Here is a 24,608-nt window from a genome sequence, read left to right as displayed (position 1 = left end):
TGCCAGTACTGGTCTATTTCCCACAGCTTCTTTTCCAACACACAGCCTGGGGTTTGTTTGTTTGTTTGTTTTTTGTTTGTTTGTTTGCTTGTTTTCACTCTTTATAACACAAGTGATTTTCACATCATGAAAGGAAAAGCACTTGGCTGAGAAGTGTTGTGTAACTTCTTTTGAGATCTCATAGCAAACCAGGTACACATTTATTAATTAAGGCAAATGATGTTTGACACAAACAATAGTGTGATGATTGAATGTTGTGTTGTCTTCTAAAATAAACCCAGTGTTGAAGTGATCACAGTCTCAACATGCTGGTAAGTTCACAGGGCAAGGCATTTCTCTAAAATATGTGCTAATTTAGCTCTGGCTGTTTCTGCAGACTTTTGGGGTACCTGGAGAGCACCTGCCAGATGCCCATTGGCTTGAACACAAATTTAACTGAGGAAGATGCTCGTTTCCTTCTCCTGAGTGCACTTTGAATCCCAGAGTGAGTGGGATTTCAGAGTTCACACAGTGCTGTGCCCTTGTGCCTGGGCACTGATCTCCCCAAATGTTTTGCTTTTACTAATGGGCAAGTTGCTAGCCTGAGAAACTTCAGTTTTGGTGAAAATAGATGGATTGTTACTTTAGGGGGTTTTATGTTGGTTTTAATAAGTGAGCAGAAAATTCAAACCATCTGGAATTGAGAGTCCATCTCTGTGCAGTGCTAGAGGATCCTCCTCAGCTGATGGGAAGAGTTTTGCCATTGCACAGAGGTGCCTGAGTGACTTTGGGAAGCAGACTACTCAGGTGCCCTGAAAGATAAATAACTCCAGTATATTTCCTTCTTTTATTTGCAAGACTAACTCTACTTTCACAGAGTAGAAGTATCCTTCACCCGGTAGAGGTGAAGAAAACTCTCCAGATGATTTACATCACATCTCGAGATCAAACCTTCAAAGGTCAGAGAGAAAGGCCTTAAGCAAGGAAAGTGTGATTTAGCCCTCTATAAATGCTACTGTTATTAATGGCATTACATCAATGTAGGCAACTTCTGGTTGCATATTTAATCTTCCTGAGCTGCGATTTCACATTACTGAGTAAAACCCCCCATGTAATTAATTCCTTTTGGTGTCTATGTTGTAACCTCTCAGAAGTGAAGAAACCTGTGCCTCCATAGTATTTCATAAATACTCAGTTAGTGCCCTATAAAGCCCTGACTGGCTGGGGCTGCATTGAACTCTCTCTCCTGTTGTAGCTGATTAGAATTGCCTCTTAGCTAGGGTTACTTTTCTCTAAATTCCCATTTTCCTTTCACCTCTCCCTTGACCTTCCCCATCTCGTATTTTGCTCTCTGGACCTTTTTTTTTTCTTGGTTCCTTGCACTTGGGAGTAGCAATCCCCTCTGGTGAATGAAATGGTTCTTCTGCTGTTGCCTCCTTTTGGGTTGTCATTTGAGTTGCTGATCATTATATTTTCCATGGATATGACCAACTGTCTTGGTTTGAAAGACAGGTGTCTACCAAGGAAGGCAGGAACTTCCCTTGGAATGGAAAATATGACCCCCTTCCCTCCAAATTACTATAACTTTGAAATTAAGGGGCTTTCAGGCAAAGATATGGGGAAAGGAATAACAGTTCTTTACTAGTGTATATATATGTATCTGACAAGGCCAACAAACAACAACAACGGCAGCAACAACAAACAGACCCAGAACCCGGTGCCAGCCTCTCTCGGCTGTCGGGCCCTTTCCCCTCGGGTGCAGTTCCGCTCGCAGCCGGCAGGGGCGCTGGTGGCTCCCGGCCGGGCAGGGCGGGTGCGATGGTTCCCCCGCGGCTGCAGGGGGCGCTCCGGAGCGAGCTCGGCAGTCTCTGTCCCGTGGTAAGGGCGGACGCGGCTGGCGGAGGAGATGGAAAAATGGGCTGCGGCAGGAGCTGCGGGGGTCGGGTGGACACGGGGTGTTGGGTTTGAGGGCAGCGAAAAAGCCTGAGGCAGCTGCAGAAAGCAGCAGGGCTTGGCAGCGGCAACTAGGCTTTTCCGTGTCGCATGCAGCGTGGGAGACGTGCCCTCTGGGAAGGGGTGGGGGCTTTTTCCCCTGAGGCACCTGAATAGATGGTGAGGGTCCTTTCCAGTCAGATAGGGTGTTAATAAGGTCCCAATGCAACGGCTGCTCTTAACGAGCAAAGGGTCACCCACAGTAAGGAAGAAGCAGTACAGGGCTGGGCTCCAGCGGTGGCAGTGAATGCTCCCTGTAGTAAGCAACAGCTCACAGCAGCCGTCGTCCTCCGATGCCGAGAGCGAGAGAGAGTTAGGAGCTGCGCCCAGCCCCTTCCCCCCAGTCCAAAATCTCAGGTATCTCTGCCATTCCCAAGAGAATGCCCCTCAGCTACGATAGTGCAGCCATCTGCAATCCTCCCCCTCCCCCCTGGGTACGTCTTTTGTCTCTCTTAAGTACCGGTCATTATTGTCTCTTAGCAACAAATGGGAGAAATTCCATGAGAGAAAGAAACAAAAGGAAAAATCCTAACCCCCAACACCAACCTCTAAAATCCCCCAACTCACATGAACCTGCTGTAATGCCTGAACACCTCTGGTACTCACCTTGAACTATTTTGTCTTGCCTGCTGAGACACACTGCTTGGTACTTTCTAGGGCGTATATACAAGTTGCTGTCGCAGGATTATTCCTGGTTAATTCACTGTTTATTCCACCGTGGCACAAGAACTGGGGTGGGATTATCCTGGCCCCAGCCAGCAGCAAGTGCTGCTGAGTGATGTAACATATATTCTGCTGCTTCTCGCATCTTCCAGCTAACACTTTTCCCTGTTAGAACACAATTCATTCATCTCCAAGTGCATAAACCACCCTTTAATGTTTTCCCAGTGTGACCTGCATGACAGTACCTCCACATCGCACCTGCTTTCCTCCGTGTTCATGCTGAATCATGCCCTGTCATTCCCAGCACCATTACCTGGAGGTTGTACCTTCTGCTCCACTTTCTGGACTGGCACACCTGCTCCTTCCCCTGTGCTTGCAGCTCCTTGTACCGGCAATTTTGGCTGGAAGAATATGCCTGGATGTGCCACCGAAGGAAAAGGCACTTTGTGAAATGCAGTTTGCTGCTTTTTTGAGCAGATACGAAGGTGTCCTGGTTTGTGGCCATCTCTCCTTGCTGGGAATTGCCAACTGCCTCCCTGTTGGCTGTAGGCTCTCTTGCACAGATCCATTCTGCTGTTAGGTGCTGGATCTCACCCTCTTTGTGTGTTTTCTGGTCACAGCCATCCTTGGGCAGATGCCATTTAGACACTGGTCCAACTCATCAGACAACTTGCTTTCCTGCTCAAGGCCTTGGACTTCAGTCAAGTGAACCTCTGAGAAACCCTCTTATCTTCAGTTGGATGCAGGAAGAATTTGATTTGTGCTGCCTTGGTGTTTCAGTATTTTTTTCCCGGTAATGTATATGTGTAATGTATACACCTATATATGTGTGCACACTCTATGTAGTTAAAAATATGCACTCTGTGCTCTATGTAATCATGCACACATGCATTATTTTATCTGTCTATACATCTGTAGGTATGTGTATTATAAATCTTGTAAGAGTCTTACTTGCACTCATTTTTCTTTCAGAGATTTTTTTCTCCTGGAATGTTCCCTGAGCCACAGTTTTGTGGTTTGCCCCATTTTTCCCTTTAAAATCCAATTTCCAAGAACATCTAAAATTACTAGGCTTTATTCAGTTGCCTTTTAATGTCTAGAACCTTTGCAAAGAAATATTCCAGAGCAGCTATTTTCAGCTACTTTTTTCATACCTACTTGTGTTTTGTGCTACTTCACTTGTAGTTTCCATGACAATTATCCCCAGTTAGAGGCAGTCTTGCCCTCAGTCGCTGTTTTGCAAAGCAGCCATTGCTCTTGCCCATCTGAGAATCTGACTGCAGAAGTTCATGTTTAATACAAGTGTTTGTTTTCATAGTTTCTCTATATCCCAGTAGCACTACCTGGGTTCTGCAGGTTGCTGTAATAAATTGCATCCTGCCTATTGCTATGGGAATGATGTGGAGGGCAAAGACATCCCATCCTCAAAAGGAGAAGCATATTCTGGCTGGTGGAAGAGGACATATTGTCCACAGAAAGACTCACACAAAGGATTAGCTTTGCCTGGTGCAAGGTAACCCACTACCCAACAGGAATTCCCCACAGTGCAGTGGAGCCTGGTTTGGTTTGTGGTAGGATGGACGAGGAGGGTGGGCACAGCGCGTTTGTGCCATGGGTGGTGCTGGTTTGTGCAGAGCCTGAGCCCTGGCTGGCTCCTGCTCCCCACCCCCGACACCAGTTCCCTACTGGGCACAGCCTCTGCCTGGCCACATCCTCCCTCCTGGGCACAGGATGTCACTTTCTTCCTGCACAGTTGTCCAAACATGAAAATAATGTATTTTGAATATTTTGAACTGTATACTGTTCAATATATATTTCAGTATCTTTTAATGTTATTATCATCTTAGTGTTTTCCTCTCACTCATTCCCCTTTTCCTGTTTTCTCCATCCCACCTCTAGTGACTCACAGCAATTTTTGAAGTGCCCAGCAGCAATCCTTTGATACATTATCCTTATGCATTTCCTTATTATCCTTATCTATTCAGTTTGGTACATGTAACTCTGAGCTTTCTGTATGATCTACTCTCAATACTGCCAGTACCTCCTCAGCCTTTTTGTGCATCTTTTTTTCTTCTTTAGTTGACTATTTCCTTCCAATTTTCCATGTACTGCCTCCTTTTATTCTTACCTACTTGCATCCTTTCCACCCACCACCCCCAGTTTCCTCTCCTGAATCCTCTTAAGTGTAATCTAAAACATACTGCTTGAAAGTGGAAGCCCAGGGAAATATTTGCTCTGGCTCTCACTAGCACCTCTTGATGCCAGTGAGCTCTGAGACAGTGGATTCTCAGCCCTGCAGTAAAATGAGTTTTTCCCATAAGTTTAAAATTTGGTTCTTTCTCACAAGCTACAGTCAAAGTGATTGTCAGCTCAAAAAGTACCTTTTAACTAAATTCAAAGGAATGCATTCAGAGCAGATTTTTGAATTTACACCATGATAAAACTAATTACAATTAGCAGCTTGTTACTGAAACAGCAAACATCCAGAATGCCACAATATTTGAAGTTATATTTTAAGGAAAAAACACGTATCAGAGAAAAAAGCTTCAAAGTCCAAACTGATTATCTTCTTAAACAGTCTTAATTGTAAGATAAATGGGAATGAAGAACTAGGGGAAAGAGAGATCTTGCAGAGAGAGTGTGATCTGCCATAGCACATGAGCTGTGAGTGATTCAGTACTGAACAGTCCCAAATTACAAACTCACCCACCCAAATGGCACCACTGACCAATGGCCCAAATACCTTCACTGACCAATGGACTGACTTGGCTTGTAGTGTGGCAAGGGAGACTGAGAGCTCCCACTTCAGGTGGCTATGGGATAATGAATGCTGCTGCTGGTTACTGAGAACAGCTCTTCAAAGCTCCTGAAATGTTTGTTCATCCTTGTATGTGCTGTTACTCATCTCATCCTTAGTCAGATGAAATGCAGGGTTTTGCAGTCATGTGGGGTGAATTTCTGGGTGAGTTCCTTGACTTGTTCCACTGGCTGCTGGAGGTGATCTGCATGGATGCACTTTTTCAGTCTCATCCTTGCACTGTGTATTGCTCACTGTGAGATCCAGCCCAGCTACAAGCAGGGTTTGAGGCAGTATTCCTTGTCTGAGATACCTCACCAGATACACCCCCTTGTGGGTACCTTTGACAGTAAGGGGTTAACCTCCCTTTCCTGAGGCTCTCTCGTGTTTGATGTTCTCCTGTCAAATGCTTTGCTGTGTATCCAGCTCCAGCTCCTTGGTACAACCTTGGTAAGAGCTCCATTTCCAAAATGCCCCATGCTTAGGTCTGTACCCAGAAGTATGGCAGCTGGTTGTGCCAGGATGCCCAGCTGGACTCTTCCATGGGCAGTGGCTGGTTGCCTGATTTGACAGTGTCCATCCACAACTCTTCCCAACCCAGCCTGGACTGTTGAATGGGCTATGGGGAAGTACAAGTGGTGGCTGAAAGAATTAGAGGAAAGAAGGCAGTGGAGGATCAACCTGTGCATTCACCAGCCCCCACCATGCACCGCAGATTTGTCTCAAAGCATTAGCCAGGAGTGGGGCTGGGACCCCTAAAAAAAGGGCTAGGGTGAGTAATAGGGAGACAAGAAAGAGAAGGGGAAGGTGGCCAGGCTGGTGAGGTGGGCCTGGAAATTGCATCTGGAACTGAAGCTCCCAGACTGCATCTTTCCCTGTGTGGTTGGACTTGCCGCAGTGCCCCAGGGATGTGGATTTTGGAGGCAGTCACAACTGGCTTCTTCTCAAGCTGTGGTGTTTATGGCCTGCTGTGGTTTTGGCACACAGTTCCTATTTCAGCTCTCCCCAGATACATGGTTTGGGTATGAAGGTTCCCTGTGGCACGGGGGTCTGCACCCAAAGTCCGAGGGCCAGGTGAGCATTGTCACTGGTGACTTTTCCAGAATCCCTTTTCAATGAAGATGGAGCCAAGGTGTGGCTGCCCTGCAGTCCCTTCTATTGATACAAGGCAGCTAATATTTTATTCCAAGTTGGGCTAATGATGAAAATGTGCTGGACACTGGAAAAAGATGTCTTGAGCACACAAAGCAGCTTACAAGCCTAAGAGGCAAGGAGGGAATTTTTCATTTGGCAGAATAACATGCATAGTGAGTGCTCTTGTTTTTAATAAGCTCACAAAGCTTTCTTGAAAGCCAGGGATTTTTTTTTCCATCCTGAACACATGAGGTATTTTCATTTCATAATGAATGTATGTTACGTCCAAATTCCAGAAAGCCTTTCACATGGAAAAAAAATAGCAAAGAATATTTCAGATGCTGACCTGAACAGGGTGGAAGTAATCATGAAACAAAATGCTGGAATATTTGCTCTGTGCTCAGAGATTGTGTGGCATCTTGTATTGTGTGAAACAGCAACAGATAATAATCATACGTGCAAATCTCTCAGACTGGAGCAACAGGGAGAGGAGCCAATCTCTATGTTTCCATAGAGCTGGAAGAAATTTCCGATATTTCTGTTTGTCTGCAGAACAGCTGGGGACTTCTCAGACATGAATCTAATTAAGCATATTCCTCGCTACAAACACTTCAAGTCCTATTTCTGAGATCCAAATGTCTTTCTGAAATGAAGCCTTAGAAATATTGCTTTCATGCAGCCTGCTTTTTCTAATTTGGGCAAAATTAAATTACAGTTATAGGCTCAGAGGAAAACTTACTGAAGTCAATAATACTGATTGGTATTTGGGTATCAGTGTAATGCCATGCTTTAGTGATAGCTGAATTTAATCCACAGGCCCATGAGGGCTGCCAGCAGCAATGTGGGTATTGGATTGGCCAGGCTGGGTGACATTTAACATGCGTGGTCCTCTCCATCCAGCGATGGGTGTCCTCCCCACCATTTGGTGCTGGCTCCTGTCCCTGCCTCCTGTCCTGCCCTGGGTTTGCAGGTAGTCAGGCTGGGACCAAAACTCAAATATTGAATCTTTTGTTTTTTCTCTGCTTGTCACATCCCAAGGTTTAAAAGAGAACATTTATTTTCACAGTAGAGAAAAGGACTTCCCACAGCAAAGGGCTTAACTGGAGCCACTTCATTTTGCTGGGATGTGAAGTGGTGTAAGCCCGGTTGCCTGAGCACAGTGTGAGCAGTCGGGCCTCCAGCTCCCATGCTCCCTCTGGCATTGAGATCCTTCAGCTGTTTTCATGGCACAAAGCCCTCACAGCACAAACTCTCCTGCATGGCTGTGTGGACTGGCTGCTCATCTGGTAACCATGCCCAGAACACAGGGCAACTATGCTCAAATCAGCCCTGCCACCGCCTCACTGAGACCCCCAGGAGCCCCAGCCCCACCACAGCTCTGCAAACCATTAAATTGCAGTCTGCAGCCACTTTGTTTTAAACTCTGGGTTTCAAACCAATCCAGAACAGAAAGAACCTTTCTGCTTGCTTTCTTCTGCTTGTTTTGTGGCACAAGATTGCCACTGGCTTCTCTGCTGCGTGTGGAAGCACTCTCTGGAATTCTTGCAGAATTGAAGGGATCTTTTCCTGCTGATACTTCAGGGAATACACTAATCTGAATAAAAATCCCAGTATTGATGCATTCATTACATTTTTCATCTTTTTCCTGCTGTCTTTATTCCACTCTTAATCCAGTTGAAGCCAAACATGAGGCTTGCAGGAGGCTGGTCCTAGGCTTCGGGTCCTGCTCTCTGATGCAGGTCACAGCCATGGCAAGGCTCATTGGCAAATCCACATTCCCTCAGACCATCTAATGGAACTGGAAAAAACAGATAAGTCAGTCACATAAACTTGGGTCTCTTATATGCAAAGTTGTCTGTGCTCCTCAGATGTTGAGCTTTTGATGGGACACCCTCCCTTCTTGGACCAGGGTAAGAGAGCAGAGGAGGCTGCTGTTTTGCTAAGTTCTTTATTTCATAGTCTCACAGCTTTCTTGAAGGCAGAGTTCGAAGGAGGTTACATGATAAAGGCAAGCAGCAACAGCAGCAGCAGGCAAATAACAGGCAGAAAACAGCTTCTTTTTCTAATTCTAGTTTCCTCTATATTTTTTCCTTACAGAATTGTGGATTATATTTGTTAATTGACCAATAAGATTAACACACAATTCTAGTTTTCCTTTTCTTAGCCTATCCTGGTCTAATTCTAACAGTCGTAAGTCTTACACCAGTGTTACACGGATTTGCGTATACAGTTTCTATCAGCTCTTATTGTTTATGTGAACACTCTATCTAAAAAATGTAGACAGTATAGTTCTGTCTATATTTTGTCTAAAGTGAAGAAATTCTGTGAATAGTTAACACTGCTGCAATAAAAACTATGTTTAAGGTCTCTTTGCTGCAGCTTTTCAATGTTTAAAGCACTTAGCATATATTTCTACTAAAAGTTAAAAATCTGTATTTCTATTTCACTTTGATGTGACTTCATGTATCTCAGTTTATCCAAAGGTTTTAATTCAACCCTTGTGCTTTGGCTTTCCTCTGGGTCTGAGTCCAGAGAAACTTTCACTCCAACACTCAGAGAGTTTGATTTGTGTTCATTTGCAGGTACCAAATTTCACCTTTGCACAGTGAAACCCAGTGAATTCTCCTGATATGTTTTCACTCCTGCAAGAAACATGATGGGAAGTGGAAGATAACGATCATCTCCCTCCCTAGTGGCATCAGTATCACACAGACTAAACCTTTGACATTTTACCAGCAGTGTGAAATTTGTTTGAAGATGCTGGAAAATGAGTTAAAGATATGAAAGCAAGGCTTGGAATATGAATACAAACATGTTAACCCTAAAACCAGTGTAATTTGCTTTTCCTGAAATCCTGATATGTGGAGCTGGAGGGGCTGGTGAGGAGAACTCCCACCACAGAGCCTTGGGGTGAATAAGATGTGAGCCATGAGACAGAAATGCCTTTTGGCTCCTGAGTAGTGATGGACAGCTAAATCCTGCCCACTGATCCTCAGGGATGCACCCCAGCAGTGATGGGGGAGATCACCTGGGGGTCCCTGGGTGGTGTCAGGTATATTCCTGTGCCAGTACTGGGGTGCAAACTCCTGTGTCAGTGTGGCCACTGGGGAGAGCTGCCCAGCAGCTTTGCATGAAAAAAAATACACTTTTCACTTAGCTGAAAAGATAAAATTCCTCAGGAGCTGCTGCAGTATAATTATCCACATGCAAATGACTTCAGGAAAGATGAAAGCTAGGGATTTGAGATGCTGTTGTGGGCAGGACTGAGCTTTTGATCTAGAATTTAAGTCAGGACTCTTTTATGTCTTACAATAAGACTGGTTTTAGTGGTTTTTACTGCAAAAACTCTCCATCAGGTTTTCAGACACTTCTTCCCCTGACATGCTTAAGCTGAAAGGTGCCCTAGGGTAACGATGTTGGATTTTCCATGTTTGCATTTGAGATCTGTCATGTCCTGATGGTGAAACCTCATCCTGGTACAGTAACCTCATTTGAGCATGGCACATCCCACTCAGTCCCCTTCAGCCTCCTCCATGGACATGCACAGGGCAGCAGTGAGCAGCAGCAGCAGCAGAAAAAAAGCTGAGAGACACGAGAAATGTTGTGCATTTTAAGGAACAGACTAATTGTAATCCAGAGGAATTGTTGAGGCAATTACACTGTTCAAAGTGGTTTCAGTGCTTCTTATAAATTTCTTCTGCATTATCCTCTTGCCCCCTTGGAGATGACCAAGGAGTTGATTGCAACTGTTGCTTGTGAGTGCAGCAGTTCCTTGGGAGTCATTAGGGATACAGGATCTGCTGGAGTTGCCATGGGGATGCCGAGGCTGACTGTAAGCCAGGTGAAGTGCTCCTGCTGCTGCTGGCTTATCCCTCCTGGAGGACATGGCCACACAGCCTCACACTGGGGTGGGAGGAACAGCAGCCTCAACTTGGGCAATTGTGCTGCTGGGAGGGATGGCTGTAGTAATCAGAGCCAGGTGCTGGTGTGGCTGGAGCTGGACCCATCACCAGTATGGTGAAGCTGTTGGAAGCAATACAGACAAGCCCGAGATTTACATTTGCAAAACGAGATGGGCCACAGGAGGGGTTCACTACACCAGATCTCTGTCCTAAATATCCTGGGCCCAGCCTTTTGTGGGTTCTCTCTGGTTGGTCTCACTGACCTGGCCAGAAGTTGCTCCAAGGGAGCTGTGGCCATCACTGGGTGTTTATGCCCAGAAGAGGAGGAGGTAACTCCGTTTGGGTTTGTGTTGTAGCAATGAGAAATCTGGTCTTTCAATATCTGGCAAGCACAGAGTGACTTGAAGTACAGTCTGAGCATAAATTACCTGTGAGCACATTTGTCTGTGGCAGAGGGAAGGTGGCCCTTTGGCAGCAGGTGGCTTATCTTTTATGCAACAGATATGCTGTCTTCACTTAATAAACATGTATCAGATAAAAGGGTGATGCAGTTGACATCAGGCTCATCTATTCTGGCATTTGGGAACATGGTTCACTGCCTGGATTTGCGCGGAAGCATGTACCATTTCACAGGCAGAAAGGTCCTTCACTGTTAATAAATTTTGACTGAGATTTAATTGCAAGATAAGCAGGTACCCTCTGTGCCCTAGCTTTTCACTGCAGCCACTGCCTGCATTTGTAGTTTGCCCAAAAAATCAGACTTCTTGCACCCAGTGCTGCCCTCTCCTTTCAGGGTCCAGTTTTAGGAGAGCCCATCAGACCACTGGGACACTCACTGGGCTGTATCTGCTCTATGGATGCCATTACTTTATATACGTCACACTATATATATATATATATATATTTATATTTATATATTTTTTAATATATATTTTTATATATATATATGTATTTATATCTAGCTATCTATCTATCTCCTAATTTATACATAGCCTACCCTGACACTATGATCACCTCCTTTAAAAGCTAAAACAGTTCTTACATAGTTCAGTTATCAGAGAGAAAGTCAAGAATCCTTTTTTTTGTCTTCTTTTGAGAATGATCATGGAAAAAAAATATTACGAGATATGAAAACAGGGTGAAAAAGCTGCAGATAAATGCGACAGAGCATCAAGTGAAGTGACAGGAGACCTAATTATGGGATTGAAGCTATGGCATGAAATAGGCAAAAATCTCACAGGAATTTGTATCTCCTTTTTATTTTATTTTTTTTTTGCAAGAACTTTAAATGCTCTTTTCTTTTCTCACCTGAGCATTTTAGAAATCAGTATATTTTTAGCTCAGAGTTGGAGACAAGGACCAAATGGCCTTGGCATTAAACGTTTCAGTTGTCCAAAAACAGTTGGAGAGGTGTTCGCCTTTCCCTCCTGGTATTCAGGACTGGGTGACTGACCTTGGAAATGTGGGGGAAGTCAAGGAAAGCCATTGGGCTTTTTTCCCACCATTTTAAATTGGAGTTTGTAATCACCACCACCACCGCACTTTTTACCATCTACTTGCTTCAGGTGCTGAATTTAGAAGGGCAAAATTCTGTGGCACCAAGATGTTATACAATGATTGCAGCAGTAAGTTCATCCTTGCTGTGGGTGGGTGGGATGGTCCATGTGGACCTCTGGTGGGAGGTGTTCCATGGCAGGGGAAGTGGAACTGGATGACCTTTGAGGTCCTTTACAACCCAAACCATTCTAGGATTCTGTGTTTGCAGGGTCATGTTTGCATGCCCAGGAGTGACTGTTCACATTCGTGCTCAAGTGCTTGCCCATCCAAAGGTTCAAACTTGCTGGTGCAAATGGCATTTGGCAGGATAGATGGGTCAGCCAGCCACAAACCTCAGAAATTCAGGCTTCTGAAAGCCTGAAATACAGGGACACACAGTCTGAGGGAGGAAATTAGCAATCAGGTTAAGGTTGAGTTGATAAAATGCCCCCTGTGCCTTGTGCTGTGCTGAGAGAAGAATAAGAAGCATGTGCTTTGCAGGTGGGCAGAGGCCTGGGAAGATGCTGGTGGGCAATCCATTTGCACAGTCCTGTGCTGGGAAAGTGATGGTAACACATCAGTGAGAAGGAAATATTACTTTGTGGGTAAGTAGTCTGCTCCCACTGCTCCTGAGGCTCCTCATTTCCCAAGGTTCTATGAATAAATAATGCAGTATGAAAATGAAGGCAATGTGGTTATTTGGGCTGTTAGATGGAAGCACATCAGGAGCTGATTTGAAACTCTCTGTTCTGCCTGTAGTTTATTGTAGTGGCTTTTGGGAACATCACTTCTCTGGAAAACTGTGCATGCTGGTCCCAGAACATGCTTACCTTTAGGAAAGAGTACTGGGAGATCTTTCTTCATGTTGGTGAAATGATTACTGCCTTATCATTCAGAGCTTGAGGGATATATCCATGCTGTTTTTATAACATGTTATTTCTTCACGGTTCCTCATATAAATGGTGGAGGCTGTGATGTAGAACTCCATGTGTGTGTGTGCAGGAGAGAGAGAGACTGGTGCCTCTGTAAATGAAAATCCATCTGTTTTCTGTGCTGGAGGTGGATGCTCAGTGCCAGGCAGAGGCTGCTTGCTCTGGTGGTCACAGTGAGCAGTGATCAGTGAAGGTGTAAAGCTGCAGGCACCAGGAGTGAGAAACTTTCTGTACCTGTTTAAGGACAGAGATGTGGCTCCTCTGGCAACCTCCTAGATCCTAAAACTGCCCAAAGCAGCAGCTCAGGGTCACTAGGAGGTTCCCTGTTTCTGCAGCAGAGCTTGTTGCTGGTTCTGTGGGGAGAGAACTCGGGTGGGAACAAACCAGGGCCATGCTGTGTTGCTCACACTGCTGTTCCAGGTCCACAGGACAGGACCTCAGGCAGCCTCCTCTTACCTGCTCGAGGAGAAACACTGGCCCCAGGGCAGACCCTCAAACCAGTTTCTTTATTTCCAGCAAACTCAGGGACTTGAACTGTACTTTGATGCCAACAGGCAGGGAACTTGCTGATGGTGCTGGAGGAGATCCAAAGCAGTACCAGCACATCCCAATCCTACCAGTCTTTATCCAGGTGTGGAGCTGGAGGTGCCTTTTTGGTTGGTGTCTGCACTAAAGTCTTTCAGGCTTTAGTGACTTCTTCGATGAGAAATGGGTGAATGGGGATTTATTGGGAGAGGGATCCTTCCCTGCCAAGAGCAGAGTGACATACCCTTGCAGAGACCCAGAGGAACACTGTGAGCTCTCCATCTAGCAGGTTGTTAAAAAATAATTTTCATGAGAAAGCAGAAATCCTGCTCTTAGAAAGACTGTTTCACTTGCTAACCAGTGTTTTCCACTTTCAGCCAACCCATGTCACATGGAGGATGCTCTGATTATCTTGCCAAAAGGTAGGCCCAGGCCACACCAAGGGGAAAGTATTCCTGTAGGCACCAGCCCTTTTTTGTTTTTATAATGAACAAAACCTCAGACTTCTGGGGTCCACATGTGCCGGGATAATGGCACATTTTCCTCTCTGGACAGAGGATTTACCTCCTGGAGAGGACCCTATTTCCAAGCACTTGGGTGCTTACAGCATCTCTGGTGTTTGATCTCGAAGCCTCACTTGCTGCCTTCAAGCCTTGGCACAAGCTCCTACTCAATTTTCTATTATTTTTGCCCATTCTTTAGCTTGTTTCATTCCTCATCCCAGTTTTCTCCTGTAGATGTGATTGAATTCAATACTGCTCCCTGCTCGATTATGGAGATCTGGAATATTGCATTGAACTCTGATTTTACAACTTTGTCACCTGTGAAAAAAATTTGCATTACATGTGGAAATAAAATCAAAATTTAAATTTCATTGAAAGGAAAAATGGGGTTTGAGCAATTTTCATTGTAATCTTCATGTCTTAAAACCATCTCAATATTCTAGCAATAATTTTGGGTTGTTTGGACCTGAAAGAATCAAAGTCTTTCTTTCTGACAAGGCTGACAGATGCTTTGACTGACGATAGCAAAAATCAGGTCTTTTAGTCTAAGAAATGTTACAACATGATTTGCATACAAACAGGGACTGAGACAAACTCTTGAAAATCTCTTGCATTTGCAAATCCTGTCATTGGAGACAAATAAAAGGAATTTATTCCCTGAGCCCAGTAGATGCTCAGCAATAATGACATAGTCATCAACATTGGTTTGAAACTTGAAATTATGAAAGTGAAACTGGGAGATTTTTGCCTTTTTTCCCCCTAGACAGTCTCTCCCCACCCTCTCCCAGCTGTTAACAATCCAGGAGCATTAAAAGGCAGGGATGGATCTCTGGGGTTGCAGTGAAGCCCCATGGGGAGCCAGGCTTGTTTGCTTCAGTTCTCTGTGCATCCCAAATCAACTTCTCCTCTTTGTATCTTTTGCCATAAACAATTATGTTCATAAATATGCAAAGATTTGCTTCCTCTGAGCAAAACCCTCCACTGTCACAACTGGGCCAGGTGGTGAAGCCAGGCACACTTATTCCCAGCACTGTGAATTCCAAAATGAACTGCTAGAAGGCCAAGTGCTGGGAGAGGAGGCTGCCCTGGTACGCCTGCCCAGGCAGCTGCCCACTGCCTTGCTGTGTGCCCAGTGAGGAAAAAGCTTCTCCCCTTTCACTTCCTCTTCTCCTTTGCCTTTCTGCTTTTCCCTTTCCCATTTATTTTCCCCTTTTTTCCCTTTTGCCCTTTTTCCTTTTGCATTTCCCTTTATTTACTTCTTCCCTTTCCCTTTCCCTTTTTTCCTTTCCCTTCAGGTTGGCAGACCCCCCTAGTGCTGCCAGCTGAGCCATCTCTGCCCCAGGTTGGGGCCACGCCAGCACTTTTGGAGGGTCTCACTGAGGTTCCCCACACTCAGATGCTGTTGTGCTGAGGCCTGGCCTTCCTGACATATAAAAAAATTGCCATTTCACCCATGTGTTACCCAAGGATGAGGTTTTCATTTAACTCCTCAGTGGTGGCTGAGCAGAGGGGCATAGAGCTGCAGGGGGAAGGTGCAGGGCAGCATGGTGTCTGCTGGACCAAAATCTTGAAAATTTTCATCTAAGCCATGAGGATTTTGCAGTGACTCTCCTTGGCTTGCCTTTTCTCTCCTGTGGCCACATGAACAGTCAGCAGTGTGAGATGCAAGTGTTTCACTCAACATTTTGAAACTGTTACAAGAGTCTATGAATTTAGTAAAGCTTCCTAAATATTCCCAAAGTGCTCAGCAGGCACATGATGAAGGACGGAGTGGGCTGGGGGGGCAGGATTTACTATTTTGAAGAGTCATCACATAAATTATTAATCAGTGCTAATGTGCCCAGCTGTGTTTACTGTCTTGGGCCAGAAGCTCCAGAGGCTGCTGCTCCCAACAATGAGCAATTTTGCTGCCTTGGCTTTTGGTGGGGAGTCAAGGTCAGACCTAAGCCAGGCAGATGGGGCAGGAGGATGGGGGAGCTCATTGGAGGCATCTGGCAGGAAAATCTCCATTGGGCCAGTATATGAATGGCCTTTCTAACAGGCCCTCTGTGCATTGTGAACGAGCAGTGACAATTATGGGATTGCAGCAGCTCCAGATGTTTTATGTATATTTCAGTCTTCATTTACTTGTTTTCTGTGCCGAGTTACTTGGGATACCAAAAAACATAAATAATGAATATGTGATGAGCAGCAAGAATGAATCTCTGCCCTGCCTCCTTCTTCCAAAACAGCTAATTAATCTAAGTACCAAAATAAAAACTGCTGGAGTCTTCTCCAGCATCAGCCATGAAAGCATGCTCATGAGCAAATAATTGACAATTAATGAATCTCTGCACTGCCTCCTTCTTCCAAAACAGCTAATTAATCTAAGTACCAAAATAAAAACGGCTTGAGTCTTCTCCAGCATCAGCCATGAAAGCATGCTCATGAGCAAATAATTGACAATTAAAGCCCAACTTACAGAAAAGAAGAAAAAACCTCAATTTGTATAGAGCTAAAGCTCTATAGCAGCAAGGACGTGAGGAAACAACTCTGATAGAAATTACTGGCATGCAGTGCCAACAAAGCTGGCTCAAACCCTGAGCCACTGGCCTAAATCAGAACTCTCTTGCCAGCCTCCTTCACCCCAGATTTTTAAGTTCCTTGCTTTTAAAAGCTTCATTGTGGTGGAGGTTTGGAGATAGGGAAACTGAGGCACGGAGCACAAGCAGGGCCAGCAGCCAGAGGCATCCCTGTGTTTCGGGTGGGAGTGGATTGCCTGACTGGGTTCGTTACAGAGGAGGGCATGTGCTAATATATACATTGCCTAATACACACCCAGCCTGACTCAGGGCTGCTTTACTCCTGGGTGTTGATACGGGATCCCAGTCCAGAGCGCTGTGCTTTTGACTGCCGGAATTACATGGTATATATATACATATACATATACAGATATACTGTGGTCTGATGTGTGCTCTTCAGAGTTTAATGCTTTATTTAGACTGAATTAACTTGCTTCACAGGGCTTTCTTTATCCATTTTAATAAATCACCCCTTTCAGCTAAATCTTGCCTTAAGAGTTGATCAGATCCAGAGCCTCTAAGAGCACAGGAGATATAAATATTTGCTTTTACAACAGGAAACTCTCCTGAGAATGCTTTAGCATTTAGCAACTGACTAGGTTTGCCTAAAACAGGGAAACTGGTAATTTGCTGAGTGGTTAATAAGAAGTGAAGAAGCAGAAAGGTGGAGCTGCCTTTGGTCACTGACCTAAGAGCCAGTGTCCCATAGGTGGGTAAAGCCTGTGACCTGGGTTTCTCTGCTCCTCCCAGCTGAGGATGAAGCCTGGATGCAGATGAAGCTGATGCCATAACATGAAGGGAACGCACAGCGTAACACTGGAGTTCATTGTGGATGGCCAGAGGCAGCAAATTCAAGTAATTTAAACTTTCTAATTTTTTTCCTTCTCAGAGATCCAGACAAGGATTCTTGGCACTAAAAATGACTACAATAGTGCCTGCCTTCCTTCCTTCCTTCCTTCCTTCCTTCCTTCCTTCCTTCCTTCCTTCCTTCCTTCCTTCCTTCCTTCCTTCCCAATTCCTTCCCAATTCCTTCCTTCCAAATTCCTTCCTTCCAAATTCCTTCCGAATTCCTTCCTTCCTTCCTTTCTCCCCTGCACTGATATGTCACAACTTGTGGATGCTTTTGGAAAGGGGCCTCAGGTCTCCAGTGACTCCCCTTTGTATTCAAACTGGATCTGAATTCCTACTTTTAAGCATCTAGGTTGAAAATGTATTGCATAAAAAAAGGATAATCTTTAAAATAAAATCCTCTAGAATTGCTCTTAGTTAATGATGAGCTTTTCCAGACATGGAGGATGGTCATATAATAGGTGGCACATAATCTTCAGGAGAATGAGGACAACCTAGATTTCAAGATTAGCATAATTGCATGTAAATGCAAGGAACTGGGAGCTTTTTTTAGCCTGAAAGAGCAAAGTTCATTAGGTAACAGGGCAGTTCAAAGCCCAGGAGACCAGATAGCTGAGAGCTGGGGAGGGGGCACCCAGCCCCAGCCAGGAGGGTGCTGCCAGCCCCATACTGCACAGGCATGGATTTTTGGGGTATTAAATTGTGAGGGTAAATGTGTGCCTGTTTCTTAGGAGCACTCAGTCTTTGTCAAACTGATGTAATTAATTAACTCACCACTCAGCGATGCTGTCCCTCCCTTCATCAGCAACTGGCTTTTCAAAGCCACTGAGGGCTTTGGGCTGTACCAGAGCCACTTGGGCCTCTAGCAAATGTGGGATTATCTGTGGATGATAATTTCCAGACAAGGTGCTGCTGAATATTTCTAACTTTACATTTCTGATCACTGCATCTTTCTGCAGAGGCTTTGTTCATCTCATGATGTATCTGCCAGGTTCAAGACTCTGTGGCTTTTGGCTTCCTGAAAAACAAGCCTTAGTGTGCTGGAAGCTTCCCTGCATAGCCCTAGTGGCTTTTGGGCCAACATGTTGTCATGCTGGGGTGTCTCAGGTGTTGCAGGGACCTTAGGGAGTGCCCCCATGTCTGCTGGGGAACATGGACGTGAAAGATGCTGTGCTCCTACTATCACATGAGTCATGGCCAAGTGTGTGGTGCAAACCTTGGCTTTGCAATGGAGGTTAACACCAGCCCAATACAGTGGTAACACGGGGTGGATTTTGCCAAGGACTTTTTGGAGAATAAAGGGGGGAAAAAAAGACATATTTTACAGAAGAAAATTGTGGTAGCAATAGACCTGGTCAGATTTAATTATTTTTGTAAGTGACAGTGTGCCAGGCTGGCCCTGGCAGCACAGCTGTCTGGGGAAGCCCACTTGGCCAAGCCAGGGAAACTGCAGGTGACCCCAGGGAGACTGGGACTAACTAACATCGTGTCTCCACTCAGTAAAGCTCACTCAGTGTCACCTTCACTCAGTTCTGGAGACACAAAAGGAAACGTCAGCACATGTCCCCTGCTTCCATGAGCAGCACGCACAGAGAGGGGAACCAGCAGGGCCAGATGGCAATGGAGCAAGATTTTACAGACTTGTAGCTCCATCCCTCAAGCTCAGTGGGTATGTCAGAAATGGTTAATCATACTCCAACTGGGCTAAGCAGAAAAAGATCTCTTTTTCTACAATCATATGCCTCAAAGTGTACCGGACTTCTGGAGCCCCTATGAAAAATCAAAAGGCTTTGGAAGCTGCATTTGCATTTACTGCTGAAATTTGTACGAACTCTTTCTTAGAAAATGTGATCTGACACCTTTCTGTGGTGCTGGTGAAGGGTCCAGCAGAGCATCACCCGACAGACTCTTTTCTCACCCATTTGTTGCCCATCTGTTCTAATTCCATTGCTGCATTAAAGCTGGGGTGTACATCAGTCATTGCAGGGATGCAGAGATGCTCTGCAGTGAGAACCAAATTTTGAAGAGTTGCTTCCAGCAGCAAAAATGATCATATGAACAGAGGCACTGTGCCCGGGATTTCAGTATAAAATTGCATGTGCAGAGTGCTGCAATTCTGCTGCAAGGAGTCTCTAAACTTGTTTTGTTAGCCCTGGGGAGAGGCAGCAAGCAGGAAAAAGGGAAAGGCTGGGGATTAGTTTTTTATCATTTGCTGAACAATCCAAGCTCCTGCTGCACAAGAGCAGCTCAGCTGTACAGACAACATTCATTGTGCTTTTAATCACTGACAATGAATTAAGTGGTACATATTAACTTCCAATTATATAATAACTTGTAGTTACAGTGTCATACTTGTTGCTGTAAGCAATACCCCTATCCAGCTTGGCAGGTCTATTTTAGAAAACATGGAAAAATCTGTGAACTTCTAAGGAAAGGCTGTTACTTACAATTTCAGGTTAATAGTCTCCCCCAGCATGCCAGAGGCCCAGCAGGGATTTCAGTTGAGCTGTGCTGGCTATTACCAGGTGAAGATTTGAAGACAACCTGGAAATGTTCAAAAGCTGTGAGGATGTGGCTCTTGGGGATATCCTTTAGTGGTGAGCATGGTGGTGTTGGGTTGCTCTTGCTCAATGACTTTAGAGATTTTTTCCAACCCTAATGAATCTATGATGTGGCTTTTTAAACAACAAATAATGGGTCCAGGGGGTACCACACCAGGTCACCAGCCCTGGGGAAGGTGTGTGGTGTGCAGGAGATGTTCTTCCACCAGCTTTCCCTGCCCACCAAAACCATGTCAAGGATGGAGCTGAGCTGGTTCTTGTGCTTTTATTGCAAGACTAGCTCAGTGAAAATCAAATTTTCTACTCACAATTTACCAACACTCCTTAAGAGCAAAAAACATACACGAGACTCTTCCCTTTGGATGAATACTTCCATTTATTCCAACTGGAAAAAACATTTTTTTTTAAAATATATTTAAGTATCATTTCTTTTTTTTTCTTTTTAAAGGAATAATAATTATCACATTGTCCTTTACAAACAACAAAAAATTCCTAGCAATAGTCTGTGGTATGGAGACATCCATCTTCCAGATTTTTCTGCTGCTTTGAGGAGGCATGGAGGTGTCCCTGTGTGTGCCCAAGGCTGCCAGGGCCATCCCTGCACCAGGATCCACATTCCCAGGGTGTAGGGAGGGGCTGGCCTCAAGGTGCAGGGACACCCTGAGGTGCCAGCAGCACATGGGGCAAGGGCAATGCAGCTGGTTAAGCTCTCAGCCCTCCTGTGGCTCAAAGCCCAGCCTTATCTTAAGCCCCTCAGGTGCTTTGGGTGCCAAGAGCCTCTTTTGCAAACTTGCTCCTTTCTGGGAAGCACTGAGACAACCTGGCCTTGGCTTGCAGCTGGGATGGCAGAACCCTAATGGATTAAAGCACACAAGAGAACAAACTCACATTCCACCATAATACAACACAGCTGAGCCCTATGTAGGGGCCCTCTGCCACAGCGAGGGGCTGTCCTGGCCCCCCAGGGGACAAGCCCTGGCCACAAACAGCCCCTGAGGAGCAAGGGCATCTTGCAGGGCAGGAGGGGCCCATGGGGAGCAGTTTGCAGGTGTTCTCATATGTGTTAGGCAAGAGGCAATACTGAGACTTCCACTTGGTAATGAACAGCAGTCAACATAACCCAGGAGACTAGAGCACCATAAAACAAGTCTATATTCAAAACAACATCATGCTGACATCACACAATTGCACCATTTACACTTTATTTACTCCAAATAATAGTTCAATGTTTAGTAACTTCAGCATTCTCTACAGAGGCGTGAAATTCCTTCTCTGGCTTTGGTAATTTACAATGTTGCAGACATTTGGTAGTTCTGTTCTTTCCTATGTAATGGTAATAATAATAATAATTATAATTTTTAAAAAGTCCCTTTTGCAGCTTTTGTCAGGGTTCCTGTATCTGACTGATGGAGTGTACCTGCAAATCACAGGCTTCAAAATGCCACCGAGGCCTCATCAAGATTTAATGAATCAGAAAATGTTCTGTTTATTGACCAGGATCAAAACAAATGAACAGGAAAAACCAAAAAAACCAAAACAATGTTAAAACAAAAAAAAACCTCAAAACCAATGAAAACGCAAACTCTCACTGAATAATTAAGGCGTTTGATGATGAAATGGAAAGGGTGTCCAAAGCACTGTTTGGTTAGCTCTGACTGAAAACAATTCTGAACATGCATGCATTTTCCCAGTGACTCTTAGGATATAGAAATTCCTCTGATATTACAAAATATAAAAATATTTTCTCCAAACTCTCATTTACATCGCATTTACAACAATTGTGGAAATAACTTAGGCTCCCACACTGTCCAAGAGACAAATCACCTACCAACATGGCTAATGGAAAACAAAATCATGGTGGAAAGCAAAAGCAACCAGCAAACTGATGCTGAGAGTCAACAGTGGCAACCAAAATGTACAGACAAACAGAGCTCAATGGGGTGGCGGTATTTGGGAGAAGGAAGAGAAACTACTAGGTAAATATTACAGGCTAAAGTGAACTTTTAAAATTAGTATCTCCAAAGTAATATGTGCAAAATATATTCACCATGCCCAGGATTATGACTATTTATACTAGCCAGTCTACAACCTTTTATAAATCCCTACTCTTCGGGCCTTTTTTTTCTTACAATAAAAGCACTTACACGATCTAAAACAGTGCAAGATTGTGAATTAATTTACATTCTCCCAAGGTGCCTGGCAAGGATGCCATTAGGATATGATACAGTTCTTGCTCTTCTGTCTTTTCCGGCTGTGCAATTGTCCTCTGGCCCCCACCGTGGAAGACTTGGGCATGCTGTATGAGCCGTACTTGTGCAGCAGCTCCTCGCTGGTCACATACCGGAGGCGGGCAGGCTGCGGAATCGGCTCCCCGAGGAAATAGCCCTCATTGTCAGACTCTGAAGAGGAGGAGCAGGTGGAGCACCAGTCGTATTCGGTGAAGTAGGGCCCCCATCTCTCACCCAAGTGGTTCTGCAAGGCAAGATCTGACACCGTCCGGGGACAGTGGCCGTAGACATCCCTGCGGGGACCCTGCTCCACTGTCTCCCTGCAGCTCCTCTGGTGCATGAACGGGTCGTAGTCGTCCCTGGCTCGGAGCAAAGGTCTCTCCTTCAGGCGGTAGCACTGCTCACTGGCCAGGTGCAGGGCGTTGTCCGAGCGGGACCGCCGGGACCGCCGGGGCCGGTGCAGGCGATAGTGCTGGTCGTCATCCCGGAGAGTGGTTCTCCGGCGCATGCGCTCGCTCATGGGTGTGTGCCTTGGGATCTCCTGTGCCTCCAGCTTGCCCCCGGGCACCCCGCTGCCATAGTCAAAGCTCTGGTGCATCCGTCCGTGTGACGGCCGCTCTCGATAGCCGAGGGGGCTGGCGAGGTCGTGCAGGGTGGGCTCTGTGTCCTGGTACTGCTGCACCGACAGCAGGCTGCGCACGGACTCAGCGCTGCGGAACTGCATGGAGGAGTTCAGGGTGCCCATGTTGCTCATTTTCTCTGAGATGTTCATGCCCGAGTCTTTGCTCAGGTCAGGCATGGAGAACCTGGAGAGGTGCTCCTGGCGCTTGGCTCCACCATCTGCTGAGAGGCCTTTGCAGGAAAAGGGCAAAGGGAAAAAAAAAAAGAAGTTAAGAAAGAGAATTTTCTGTCAGCAGAGATGCAGGGTGGAGGCTGGTTTTGGCCCAAGACTTTTGCTTTAAAAAGTAACTCAGTGGTATGATCCTGTCCTGAAGAGCCCTTTTTAAGAGGAGGACTTATATTTTTTTTTAAAGAGCAGGCAGTTCCTCCTTTGGGGAAATCACACCAATTTAAGGTGTTTTGAGTTGGACTCCAAGCTGCTTTTCACGACTTCCTTTCCCGTATGTCTACACTGTCTGCGACTTGATAGGAATAACCAGCAACGCCAGGGAGAAATCATGCATCAGAGGTAACCTGAGGCCTCCTGCATGCTGAGCTAACTAGGGTGCCATGATCCAGCCCCCACAGCTTCTGCAATGACAACACATTTTGGAGGACAAAACAATATCAGGGGCAGATGAAAACAGGGCCGCTGACTTAATTCAGGGTTGTCACTATGCTGCACTTTACAGGTCCCCTGAATGACACCTGTGGAGAGACTGAAGTTACAGTTGGGTTTCCCCAGAAGCAAGGAAATGCCCAAGCACCAGAGGGTCTGCTGGAGCTCCCTGTGAGCAGCAGGACAGTGCGAGGGTCAGACTATCCCTGCAGATATCCAGGGAGTTGTGCATGGGCAGGAGCTAGAAACATGAGCTCCAGCTTGATGGGCTGCCTTGCTTGGGAAGGTGACCCATTGGATCTCTCCAGTGTGCTGACAAGCCCTGAGCTCCTGTAAAATGCTTTCCTTCAGCCCAGGAAGCCTTCACCTGGCAGCAAGGAAGAAGTGAGGTGTTTGCTCAGCACCTACCTGTCAACAAGAAACTCAGTGCACTCCACAGTGCCCTAGTCCTTGGCTTGTTTTATGGGTGTTTCCTGATTGTTTTCTATCTCCCTGTTGGCTTGACAACTGGCAAGCTCAGGACAAGACGTTTTGCAAGTTATTTCAAAGGAAATCTGTTTCATCCCAAATCAAATGCAGAGTGTTTGCTTTGGCACCCTTCTCCCTGTCCCTCTCCGACAACACCCCGCTGCAGACCCAACACAGAGAGCTGTGCACCATCAGCAGAATTTCCAAAATGACGCATAGACTTTATGCAATCACCGAGAATTTATGACTTTGTAAATTAATTATAAAAAATAACAACCCAGCCCACAGTTCAAGAATAAAGCCCTTTTTCCCTCAACAAAAGCTGCTTGCATTTCATCAAGAGCTCAGCTGCTTTTTGGCATTAGCTGTTGCTGCTAAACCTGAGCAAGAACAAGGGTTGCTGTCACTAACCCTATTCATGAGCTGCTTCAGAGTTTTCTTGGGCTCAGCATTAAAAAGATCAACAGATCCTGCAAAGCTGGGCAAGGTTTTCCAAACCCTGCCCTTGGTGGCACCTGGAGAGCTTTAGCCACTACTGGCCCTCACCTGGTTTGGTTTTGTTCCCTGAGTCCCAGCTCCTTTGCTTTTCTGCTGTTAATAGGGGTGTTTCTGAAGTTTATGATTGCAGAGGAAGGTAAAGTGAAGGTGATCCCTGAACACCACAGGAAGAAGGAGAGGCTGACAGAAGGAAAAGCCATG

At 45.5% G+C, this 24,608-nt stretch overlaps 1 protein-coding gene across 5 annotated transcripts in view; it reads right to left on the bottom strand.

Annotated features, from left to right (window-relative positions):
• Positions 1-20,363: 20,363 nt before the first annotated feature.
• The window catches only part of PRICKLE2 (prickle planar cell polarity protein 2), a 109,211-nt gene continuing 104,966 nt past the window's right edge, over positions 20,364-24,608 (bottom strand). For all 5 annotated transcript variants that reach the window (XM_032120639.1, XM_032120643.1, XM_032120641.1 and 2 more), the window contains one exon: positions 20,364-23,014. In XM_032120639.1, coding sequence (XP_031976530.1) covers positions 22,146-23,014 — 869 coding nt within the window. In that variant the 3' untranslated portion in view covers positions 20,364-22,145. The remainder of the gene's footprint in view (positions 23,015-24,608) is intronic.

This window comes from Corvus moneduloides, chromosome 11 (genome assembly GCF_009650955.1).
Source record: "Corvus moneduloides isolate bCorMon1 chromosome 11, bCorMon1.pri, whole genome shotgun sequence".
Classification (NCBI taxonomy): domain Eukaryota; kingdom Metazoa; phylum Chordata; class Aves; order Passeriformes; family Corvidae; genus Corvus; species Corvus moneduloides.
This window is presented reverse-complemented; position numbering and strand designations above follow the sequence as displayed.